At 41.8% G+C, this 12,271-nt stretch overlaps 1 protein-coding gene across 2 annotated transcripts in view; it reads right to left on the bottom strand.

Moving 5' to 3' along the window:
* Positions 1-12,271, bottom strand: part of LOC107546344 (LIM zinc-binding domain-containing Nebulette) — a 341,718-nt gene that overhangs the window by 205,373 nt on the left and 124,074 nt on the right. For both annotated transcript variants that reach the window (XM_087825371.1, XM_087825374.1), the window contains exon 3: positions 5,737-5,821. In XM_087825371.1, coding sequence (XP_087681497.1) covers positions 5,737-5,821 — 85 coding nt within the window. The remainder of the gene's footprint in view (positions 1-5,736; positions 5,822-12,271) is intronic.

Genomic DNA, 12,271 nt, shown 5'->3' on the forward strand with positions numbered 1-12,271 from the left:
ATTGTGGGGAGGGAGAAGCAGCACCGTAGGATCAGAACGCAGCATCAAATGGTAAAAAATCAAAAGACGGGAACTATAAAGCTCCCCGAATGGGGTTCAAAGAAAATGGAAAATTAACAGGCAAGTATGAAAGGCTTCTTGTCCAAGATCAGGGCAATACGAGAATTACCAACAAAACCTATCTTCCTGTTTAGAAGTCTGAGGTTGTCGGGTGAGATAAGGGAAGCGGAGAGGGCCCAGCGAAAGGCAGAGTCAACTAAGACCAGGCAATGGAAAGAGAAGATAAGCATTTAGAAACGGGGTACACAGCTGGGCAGGACACAGCACCCACTCTGAGGTCCCACATGGATCTGTCTACAGGAAAGTCCTCAGACCTCCGACTCCCTGAAAAGGTTTTGAAGCCTTAATTAAAATACACACTCCTCCTCTCTGCACCTCTTGTCACAGTTTCAACTTACCTGCTTTGGTTAATTTATCATCCTCTCCCCACTAGACTATAAATCCTGAGTGTGAGGGCTCTATCTGGATTTGCTCGCTACAGCATCGTAGTATCAGGCATATAAATTGGCATAGGATTGGCACTCGGTGGCAAATAAAATTTAGAATGAAATTTGATGCTTTCCAAAATACCTCTCCCATCGCCTTTGGCCAGTAACTGAAGTTCCCTAGTCAGGGATTCGTTGCTTTGCAGGAACTCAGTCTTCAATGACACCCAATTAAAATGCAACTGCCACCTGAGAAGATTCTTGCTCTAGGTAATTATTTAACACCTTCCTGGGTGGTTAGATGACAGATAAACGAGAGAAAAGCCCTCCTGAGATGGGACTTAGAATAAAGAGGTACAGAAAGGCGCCAAGGGCAAGCACAGGAATAGAATGTGTGTCCCACACTGCCTCTTCCAGTTTCGAGAGGTTTGTACTAAAATGTGTCTTCATTTCCCCCACAAAGATGTTTAACCATTATGTTCCCCATAAAAACAACCACCATGTTACCTTGCATCACATCCCTTCCCCACGAGCCATGTTTTTTATGCCTCCACAGAAATGTGAAAGATTAAAAAAGAATCAACACAAATTACAAAGCAAAGACTCAAAAATTCCAGAATGATTTGTATTCTATCCATAATCGTCTTCCACCTTTCATCTTACAGCACTCACAAACCACACGCACTGCATTCAAGAACAAAGGGAGCCCAAAATCTCTGTCATTTTCAGGGTGACTGCAAACAGCTAAACCAATCCCATAAACAGCTACATGGGAAGGAGCTGACATTCCATCTTCGTTTGGGGCGGTGGTGTGCAGAACTCGGCCCCGGAGAGGCCCAGGGACCCCTGCGCATAGGTGAGGAGAAGCCGGGGGACATGGAGAGGGCAAGAGTCTGCTTCTCCTTCAGCCACTAGGGCCTCACTTTGCTCTCTTTTCTATAGGGGCTTCCACTCCAAATTCCATTTGCAGAACCATTTCCACTGCTTTAAGAAGTCTGCAGACTCTGATCCAAAGTACTCAAAACATCTGTGCCTTTTCTTCTAATAAAAGTACACTACACAGCCTGAGCAAAGAAACATTTGCTAAAATATATTAAAACAAGTTTAGAAAATTTCTCTCCTAAGGGGCTTTTCATCTTGCTAAGTTTGTGAAGTTTAGGGATTCCCAATTTACAACGCATTTTTATTCCAGAAGTTTAGTTTGTAAGGGTTTTGAAACTCAGGACACACTTTCCTGGGGGGGGGGGGGGGGGAATGATATTTTGCTGATCCCAAGGCAAGCAATGAAAGCTTGATGCTCTACAGGTAAAGGATAATGTTACTAATACCACTAGAAATGGTGTTTTCCTTCTGTTCCTTGCAGAATGGGCTACTGTGGGCCAGTAGGGGCACCTAACCACTATTGGTTATTTCTTTGAACAGCTCATCCTGTGATGTGTGATGAAAAGGGAGCTAATGATATGGAAGTGTTTCTCTTTTCTCTCCCTCTTCCCTAGCTCCCTCTCTTCTCTCTCTCTCCTGCCAAGTTCCAGGGCAGTCCACATCCAGCGTGGTCAGTGGCTGGCCAAGTGCACATGCACCAGTTGTTTACAAGCTGGATAATACCTATAAGCTACTGCCTAGCTCCAGTTCTGAAAAGCTAACTCATGGTTTGCTCATTTATTCTCCAATATTTCATACCATTTTACTATGACAATCTGGCACCTAGTATAGATCCAAAAAAAGCTTTAGAGGATCTAACACTTGGGCAAAAAAAAAAAAAAAAATGTTAGTAGTGTTTATAACCCCCTCAGAGAAAAGGGTGGAAAGAGATAAAGGGGGGGGGGGGGGGAGGGAGGATATAACTATAAATAATTTTTTAGGTTGGACTGAAAATTAACTTTTGTTTTTCCCTTATTTTGGCTCATTTGGGAAGCTAATGAATGGAAAGAAAAAATTAGCTTTAACCAAACAATTCTGAAGGATTTCAGGATGTCAAAACTTGAAGTTATGAATAGATTTGACTCATTTAGCATCACAAGTTATCAAAACAAGTCAATAAAATATTAATAGTCAATTTTCCACCAAAACTGTTGAGCTGTTCAGAATTCTTGACATCAAAACTCTATGGAAATGCTCTGCCACAGAAGCAAATCATTTAATATGTTAAAATTAAATCTATTTCCATCAGTGAATATTACGATTAAGATAGATATTATGCCATGCCTTTGCAAAAACAGAAATGCTCTTATAGAAGGGCTTCCATCTCTCAACCAGAAAAATAATAATTATTATTATTAGTATTATTATACCTAGGAGGAGGAGAAGGAGTTGTTCCTGTGAGTGACTTTTGCACTTTTTGCAAAATTCTACCTTTATATATTGCACTATGAAGTTGTACTGCAATTTTTTGCTTACAGATCTCCTTTTCTAGGTGTTTCCTGAATAAAGGGACCAGAAGAGTATGGAAACTGGGGCTCAGAGAACTGGGCTCTATTCCAAGTTCAACTCCTTACTAAGTTTGCAAGGGCAACTTATCTTCTCTAAAGGTCATTTCCTCTAAATAGAGATAATAAGTACACATCTCATAGGGCTGTTTGAGAGTAAATGTGATAATATTTGTAAAATTGTGTACCCTGAATATAGCAAGATTGATGGCGATGATGGTACCTTTACATCCCCCCTCCCCAATGTCTAGCCCAATTCAATACGTGTTTTTTGAATTGACTTGAACTTCCCCACACTGTTTGCCTGATGAAGTCTCACATTTCCTAGAGGAAATGGCATTTGAGCAAAATCTTTAAGAAAATCTGATGCCTTTGCCTGATCACTGCCTGGAGGCCCCAGAGTGCTTTGTGCTTGCCTCTACTAGCTCTTGTCCCACCAGCCTATCTTACTGGTTTATGCTGCCTCTCAAGCTTGTAGCTTGCTACATGAGGCAGGCTAAAACCAGTCTTTTTGTAAAAACAGTGAGCTACTTTTTTATTTGCATTTCTAGAATCAGGTACAAGGTAAGAAAACAATAAATGCTTATCCCTGGGCCAAGCTGAAGGCACCTATAATAACTAAATGAATCCAAAGGAAGCATGTGCCTTCCGAAGAAAGGCAATGAGGGTTCACATACTAGATCCTTTCTTAACCTTCAAGGCTCCACTCAAATCCCGCTCCAGCACAAAGCACTTATCCTTTCCTTTCTGAGTCCTTACTGTAAATTAAACGTAGCCGCTCTTGGGGAAGAGGGTGGGGGAAGAGATGTTAGTTAGTCCTGTTTCCTCAGATACCCTGTGAGCTCTGTGAAGAGAGGATTAACTAATTATAAATTATTTCACAGAGAACAAGGATATATAATAGGCGGGGAACAAATATTTGATTGTTTGATCTAGTTCTGTCTTCCAATGTGCTCGAAGTACTTCTGCAGAATTATCTAATTAATCCTAACTTGAGAAGAAAAGTATCTTGGATCTGCATCTCCTGCAGCCAAGTCCTGGCACCCTCCACGGTGCCGGCCCGCAATGGTGCCTCTCTTTGGCCAGCACTCAATATTTTAAACTCATGGCTTAGCACACAGAACTTAATTTAGCATTTTACACAAACCAAAACCTAACAGCCAACCAAGTGCTCCTGGCATTGTTAACCAAAGTAAACTCTACTTTCAGTTATGGTTCCTCTAATTAAATGAACTGTGAAGTGGTCCCAAGTCTCCCGGAAGGAGGATGGTGGGAACTACCATCTCCCCCGTATTCAGATAAACTTGCACGGAAATAACCAGATCCAGTGCAACTGAGATCTAACTAGTCTCAAGAATAGCTACAGCCTGACGTTTTCAGAGTATTAGCCAGACACCTTTCCTTCACACATTCCGCTCTTCTCCCTTTTTCATAAAGAGAATTTTCAGAGATAATAATAATAAGCCTCCACAATCATATGATATTTTTTAACTTTTCAAAATGCTTTCACACCTATTTGATACTTGCAGTCACCCTCAAGACAGAGAGAGAAGATAAGCTAGGCCGCCTCACTATATATTACCACAAAGGATCAGAGAGGCTGTCCCAAGGTCCCCATCAATGAACAGCAGCAGGGTACCACGACCCAGCCTTCCCTCCCCTCCTCGGTGTCATTTCACTACGGGCATACCTCCGACATACTGCAGGTTCAGTTCCAGACCACAGCATTAAAACAAATGTAGCATTAAAACAAGTCACATGAATTTTTTGGTTTCCCGGTGCACATGAAAATTATGTCTATACTATACTGTAGTCTATTAAGTGTGCAATAACATTATGCCTAAAAAAACAATGTACATATCTTAATTTTAAAATATTTATTGCTAAAAGGTGCTAACCATCATCTGAGCCTTCAGTGAGTCAAAATCTTTTACTGGTAGAGGGTCTTACATTCAATTTCTAAAAACAAACAAAAAACCATAATATCCGAGAAGTGCAATATTTCAAAGTGCAATAGGATGAAGTAGGCCTGTACACTGTTGACCAATAGGCTTCAGTGTCATTCTTCAGAATCTTCCTACACCATGGCCAGCAAGACTTGAGGCAAAATAACTACTCTTAAAAAGCACCCTGGTTTTCCTAAGAAGAGGCTGGGTGTCCCTGCAAAAAACACTGCCATTCAAATCCCTGGTCTTAACCAATGTGTTTCGCCATATTGAAGGCAGGTTTCCAACCAAAATGGTTGACTGGGAGCCAAATGTGGTGTTCTAATCTTTGTTCGTGCTGTCAGAGTGACATATGAAAGAAATATGAATAAAGTGACAGGATGAAAACAAAGCTAGTGGCTGGTGTGAGATACACAGACAGGGTGTTAGGCCCACATGCACTGCAACTGGGTCAAGTTAACACCTTTTTTCCCCCTACATATGTGGTGTGGGAAAGCTATTTATAAAATGTTTTTAAATATTTAGGACCAAATAAATCAATATTGTTGGGAAACACTTACTCTGACCAGAACTCGTTTACTCGCCCTAGTCCCATGTGATTAACACAACCGAGAATGTCGGGATGATCCAAGACCAGGATGCAACAGCTGTTCAGAGGTTTCGCCCAGAACGCCCACCCAGGCTCCACACTGGCCACAGACCCGCCACCAACAGTACGAGGACAGAAGCTCCAAAGGGTGGCTTTGTAAATAATACTTAGTATCAATGGAACAAAAATGGGGGAGGGACTGAGGAGGGGGATGGGGGTGGAAGGGGACAATGGGGAGAAAAGGGGACACCGGTAATATTTTGAAAAATAAATAAATAAATAGAAATTACCTGACTCTGCAATTCACTTTGCTGCTTTAGGCGAAGATTTTCAGGTGTATCTGCCACAGTGGTGAAGGACTGCTTTGGGTAGTGTCTGTGGAGAAATTTTTTAAAGAACGTAAGTAAAATACTATGATACAAAACAATGTTTTCACACCAAATATTTTATTCTTCCCTCTGTCACAATGGAAAGAGGTGTGTCTCCTCTTAGCTAAGGTCACTTCTGTATCATTATTCTGGACCCCACCCCCTCCTCCATTCTCAGGACCCTCTACCACCCAGTTATTTCTACTGTCTCCCCAAATTTCAACCTCAGTTCCTCTATTCTCTTAGCTACTTGCCATCGGCATGCAAGTATGCTCAAGGCTCTCCTACCTTTTGCTGTCCCTCCATCCACCCCACCTACCATTCTAATATGTCGTGGCAAGAATCTATTCTCTCCTTCAGCCAAACTTCCTTAAAAAGAGGCCTAAACTCACTTCTCATCGTCCCCACTTATCACCTTTCCAACTCTCTCCCCAACTCTATTCATTCTGGCTTCTAGCTTCTGTTTCCAGAAGTTTCTCTGGTCAAAGTTAAAATGACTTCCTGTGGACACACCCAACAGATACCTTTTGGTCATCCTCTTGTGTGGCCTCCCCTCCATCTTGAAATGTCCTTTCTGGGTTTCTGTGTCACCACACAGCCCTGGCGTGGCTTCCCCCCATCTAGCTGTTTCTTCTCTGTCTCCTGTGGGCTCCTCTCTGTTGATCTCATTCATTCCCACAGCTTTGGGCACTCCCTCTATAAATGCTAATTACTCCCAAGTCTATATTGCTATCCCAGCGTTCTCGCCTCAACTTCAGATCAATGGTATTTCCCCTTGTGTATATCCTACACCCACCACAAAATCGACCAGTCTGAAACTCAACTGCCCATCATCTCACCCCACCCCCAAGTCAAGTTTCTTCCCCTGGATTCTCTATTTCGTTTATTAGTACCCAACTGCCCAAGTCAGAAAGCTGGAAGTAATCTTGACTCTTCACACATCCTATCAATCAGTCACCAAGTCTATCACTTCTATCTCCTAAATATGGCTCCAGTGCATTTTTGCATTATAGGCCACATTTATCTTTCAGGAACTACACCACTTGCAAGTCTCGCCCTTCCGATCTGGATTGCCAGAACAAATAGTCTAAAATGCCAATTGGATAACATCATTCCTCTGAGTAAAACCTTTCAATGGTTTCCCATTGATGCAAGAATGAAGTCCAGCATCCTGCCTTCCCCCATGCTCAGCCCTCTGCAGACTTCTCGCTCACCTGCCATGCCCTGGCCAAGGAGGTCACCCTTCTCTTTCCCACCTCCTTCCCTGCATGCTGTCCCCCTGCCCCAGAACATTCATTCTTCCCGCCTCCCTGGCAAACTCCTCTTTATGGCTTAGGTCTCGCCTTAGATGTCACTTTCTTCAGGAAGCCTTCCTGGTCTCTCAAACGTGCCCTGGAATGTACTTTCTTTCCCATTATAATCCTCAGCATATCCATCTGTATGTTCCTGTTGACATGTCTCTGTCTCACAACACAAGGAAAGTTCTGCGGCAGCAAGAACAGGCTGTCCTGTCCTTTGTCAGAGCACACTCAGCACCTACCAGTGTCTGGCTCATAGTATGACTTCAATAAATATTTATGAAAAGAAGAAAAGAAAGAGGGAGGGAAGGAGAGTGGGGAGAGAGGGCAGATAACAATCAGCCAAAGCTTGAGAGCACAGGTCAGGCTACAGCAAAGCTTCACCATGTTCTCTCATATATGTAACATATGTGGGCGGACACACACGCAAACCCCCAGGCCCTCCTGCCGGTGAAGGGAGGGCACGTACTGCCCATTGTGGGTGCTCTTCCCCGCGCCCAGCTGGTTCTGAGGGGTCCTCTCCACCTGCTGCGACTCTGATCACCACAAAAGCTGTGAACTCAGAGCTGTTCTTCAAAGAGTCCTGGCCCCTCTCCTTGGTGCTGTCCACCCTGTGGTTTCTCAAAAGTCCTCTGTGCCTCTCTGTTCCAAACTCTAGTCTCCCTGCAAAAGGCTCTTTTCAGTATCCCTGTCCCTGGCTTCCTCTGTGAAGTCTCTTGGAGTAATCATTTGTCAGTGCAAATAAACTCTGAACAACCTACCAAAAGTACACTGGCCCTTCTGAAATGAGAATTAAACATCTTTTGTAGCCCCGTGGAGTCAGATTTGTGGTAGGAAAACGTACATTAATGCCTCACTTTGCCAGCATTCTCCAGCAATTAAATATCTCACATTAGTATGCTTTCCAGATAACCGAAGTTAAAACCCCATAACTTACTGGACGCACTTTAACTATTTTAATTAACATCCTTCAAAAACCTTGACATAATTTTTCTGCCTTCTCAGAGCGTAAACCAGCCTAATTTAAACTTTATGACTCCTCGGGGTCATCTCAGTAGATGTGATCCGATCATGATAGAAAGCAGCCGCGCTTTCAGGGTTCACAGGGTTGGACGGCCGAACCCGTACGTGATCACTGCGCTTCTATAACTGTGGGACTGTCAAGAGATCATTTCTCACACTCAGCCCTCTGCCTTTCACATCTTCTGTTCTGGTTTCCTTCTTTTAACCCAGACTGAGCCACTAGATAGTCAAGTTTTGTCTCACATGTTGGTAAAAACTAGTTATTGACTCAAGGTCTCTCCCTCTCCTTGCCCTGAAGTCATAGACTTTGTATCAGCCACACCCTGGGGCTCATGAACTGCGCTCCACACACGAAGCTGGACAGACAATTTCGGTGTGTTCTCTTAACAGTTACAAGTCAGTCTAGGAAAGCTGAACATCACCAGACTTTAAAATGCAGCAACTGCATATGGCTCTATTTTAAAGCTAAAATAACAGCAGCACTTTTTAAAAAAATACATTCTGTAAAATGAAGTTTCACAGAGATTTTGGGGGGCCCCACAATTGCTTAATTTTAAGAATTTACATGTCTTTTAACTACTTTAAACCTTGTAATTAAAGTCTACTCTCGAATGTGTTACAGAAAGTTTAACCCACTGAAACCCCACTGTACTGACTTGCAGGTTAACTCAGTCTGGGGGCAGACTTTGGAAGGACACCTACTCCTGCCATTAATTAAATAGTCTGTTTAATTTTTAAACAGAGATGGAAAAGTGAATGGGGTGGGGGAAGGGGTATAATTTGCAACTGCTTCCCTGTGAGTTCATGAATTTCCTCCACAACAGGCAAAAACCATTCCATTTTGATACTAAGGAAACTTCACTTACCACCCTTCCCTCTCATTTTTAAGTATTTCTTAAAAAATAATCTAATTATTCTCACCGTTTGACTTTACAATGAGAAAATGTGATAGATTTGTGCTTACAAAGTATATGCGTATAAATAAAACACCACTTTTATATATTAGATATTGGCATTTAATACTAAGTTCTATTTGGAATGAGGATTACACTAAAAAAGAAAATTAAAAAGCCTCAGCTGCCTTTTAGAAGACACTGCTATCCTGGTGGCCAGAGCAACAAACTTACTGACAAAATGCTGAGCAATTCTGTTAAGAACTATAAACAGATGGCAATGCTTTGCACTTTCTCCCAATATCCTTTTCAATTCTAAAATTTAATGATTTTGTAATAGTGGGTTTATCTATATATAACATAACTTCTGTAAAGTGGCATAACAGGAAGAAATTATTGATAATTTTGATGTGGGAGAAAAAATTCAATTTAGTATCAATAACCAAAATAATAAATGCTAAGGGAAAGAAGGAATTCATATTCGAAACTATTAGGGGCCATGAGCACTATTAAAACCTGAGGCTTTGGTGTCCCAAGTTATCTTGAGAGCTAGCAAAATTCAAGAGAATTAAGTGTTGAAAAAATGCCTATCAGTCAAGGGAAAGTGGAATGCTCTCATGAATCAGAAACATAAAACTCAGAAGTGTGATTACAGGAATGGCAGCACACACTGCATTAGCTTAAATAATTACAGTATCTGGAGAAACCTAATTAATTTTGCCAAACGACATATCTGAAAATCCTGGGTTTCTCACCATCATGTTCTTGTAGTAATTTCTGTCTAATTCAACAATATTCTGCTCTAAAGTCAGGGTATCAACTCCCATTCACCCACCATCTCACCTGCAAAAGAAAATCAGACACAGAAATAAATTGAGGAGCCAATGGTCCCTCGTGGGATCATAGGAACAAAGAAACAAAGTGTTTTAAAACTAACTGATCTACTATATACAGTTCATTTTAGCTCTTTCCAAAATCTGTATTTAAATGGTTGTAAGAGGTCTTCCTAAAATAAATACCTTGAATAGAAATCTTAATAAATAAGATTTCTTCCCCAAGCCTGGATGAAAGACAATTCTCATTCTTTAAAGAATGTAGAAGAAGGCACAGGGACATGAGAACCAGGAAAAACATTTTTCTTAAAGCACACAAAAGAAGGGGTGGCTTAATTGGTATGTGAACAAATTTCCTGGGAAATATAGCACAAATGTGGAAATGTGACATATACTACATGGGGGGCTGGTGGAGAGATCTGAAGAATATGGTGAAATCTTTAAGCATCATAAATAGAAGTCTTTTGCTGAAGTACACAGAAATTGGATGAAATGTGTGAGTCAAGACTAGGCTGACAGCTGCAACAAATCCATGAAATGCTATATTCAAAACAAACAGAAAAAGAATCCAGACAGTAACAGAAGACTACATCTGAAACAGCTAAGTTAGGTCACTGAAAGAAGGCTTCCAACTTCTTTTTTTTTTTTTTATCTCTGTGAGATTCTATTCATAAGAATATAAGAAAAGTTATATGCAAACCAGTAGACCACAGCCCGTCAGAGTGAAGACCACAGTGTAAGCAAGTGTCAACCTCCACAAAGGTAGTAATGAGAAAGAATACTACTGGACAAGAGCAAGAATCCAAGACCTCTCACTTTTTATTCAGAGACCACTGGTCATGACAGCACTGGAGTCAAATCACCTGGGTTTGAACCTAGCTCTTCCACCTCATAGCTGTGTGTCTCTGGGCAGGTTTGTTAACCTCTCTGGCCTCAATTTCCTCATTTGTAAAATGAACACAATGATAGCACTTCTTAGGCTTGTTCCAAAATTAACACTTATAAAGCTTTTGAAACAATGTCTGGCTCATAGGAGGCACTCAATAAAATATCTATTATTGATAACAATAATATTACTATCACTACTACTTTCTCTTTGCTTTACTACAAAGTGACTTAACCTGTGTCCTATTGCCTTCATCTCTCTAATGAGGACAAAACAGTCCTGGCTCTCTCAGGAGATTGTTGCTAGAACCACATGAAAGAGCTTTATAAATGGAAACTACTGTAAATGTGAGATACTAGTAAACCACTTAAACATATAAAACTAAGATCTTTAGGAATTTATTTATTGTAAATCTGTGTTAATACAGTGGATCTCAACCACCTTCCCCAGAGGATATTTGGCAATAGGCAACGTGGGGAGACATTGTGGGTTGCCATAACTGGAGGAGGCGTGGGGAGGCAGGTGCTATGGGCATCAAATGGGCAGACCAGAGATGCTGCTAAGCATCCCCCAGTGCACAGGACAACCCCCACACCCACCGCAACAAAGACTTACCCTGTTAAAAATGTCAACAGTGCTGAGGTTGAGAAATCCTAAAGGATAGATATAAATCTCTAAAGTTAGAGAAGGCCGCTAATGTTAAGACAGTAGCTCTTTCTAACTTCTGACAGCCCATCATCTCCCCCTAATCCTTTGCCACACTGCAGGTCAGTTCCTCCTGCATGAGTCTTCACTCTCACAAGCATTTAGTTCTCTGTCTAGTTTTTTGTTTACCTAACCACTGTTACAGTTCCACTCAAACTAGAAAATTTGAGAGCAGAACTCAGGTGTCAAAAGAATTTGTTATTAGAGCATTATTTCCTCATGGGCTTTGTAGAAAAAAGTTCATAGAGCAGGCCTGGATGCTATGTTTGGAAAGCCAGCTTTCAAGGTTGGCCCTTGGCTGGTGTCCAAGATCCTGGATTTGGGGAGAGTTCCCACCACCATGAACTGACATGAGCGGTGCACTGTGCCTAAGCTGTTCATACAAACAATGTGGTTTATGCTGATCACTTGCTTTCCTTCTGGGAGTCCAGAGTTTGGGTACCTACCAGGCAGAAGGTGCCTCTGTGAACAGCCTCCAATAAAAACTCTGGGAACTGAGTCTCTAACAAGCTTAGTTGGTTGGTAACATTTGGCACATGTTGTCACGACTCATTGCTGGGAGAATTAAGCATGTCCTGTGCGACTTTTCTGGTAGAGGACTCTGGAAGCTTGCTCCTGGTGTCCTCTGGACTTCACACCACACACTTTTTCCCCTTTGCTGATTTTGCTCTGTACCTTTCCACTGTAATAAATCACAGCCCTGAGTATGGTTCTATGCTGTCCTGTGAGGCCTCCTAGAGAATTATCTTGGGGACTCCCAACATAGGCCCCTTTGTGCCTAAGAACACATTCATGAAAGAAGTGCATTACCATTTTTAA

This window comes from Miniopterus natalensis, chromosome 1 (genome assembly GCF_054644295.1).
Source record: "Miniopterus natalensis isolate mMinNat1 chromosome 1, mMinNat1.hap1, whole genome shotgun sequence".
NCBI classification, from domain to species: domain Eukaryota; kingdom Metazoa; phylum Chordata; class Mammalia; order Chiroptera; family Miniopteridae; genus Miniopterus; species Miniopterus natalensis.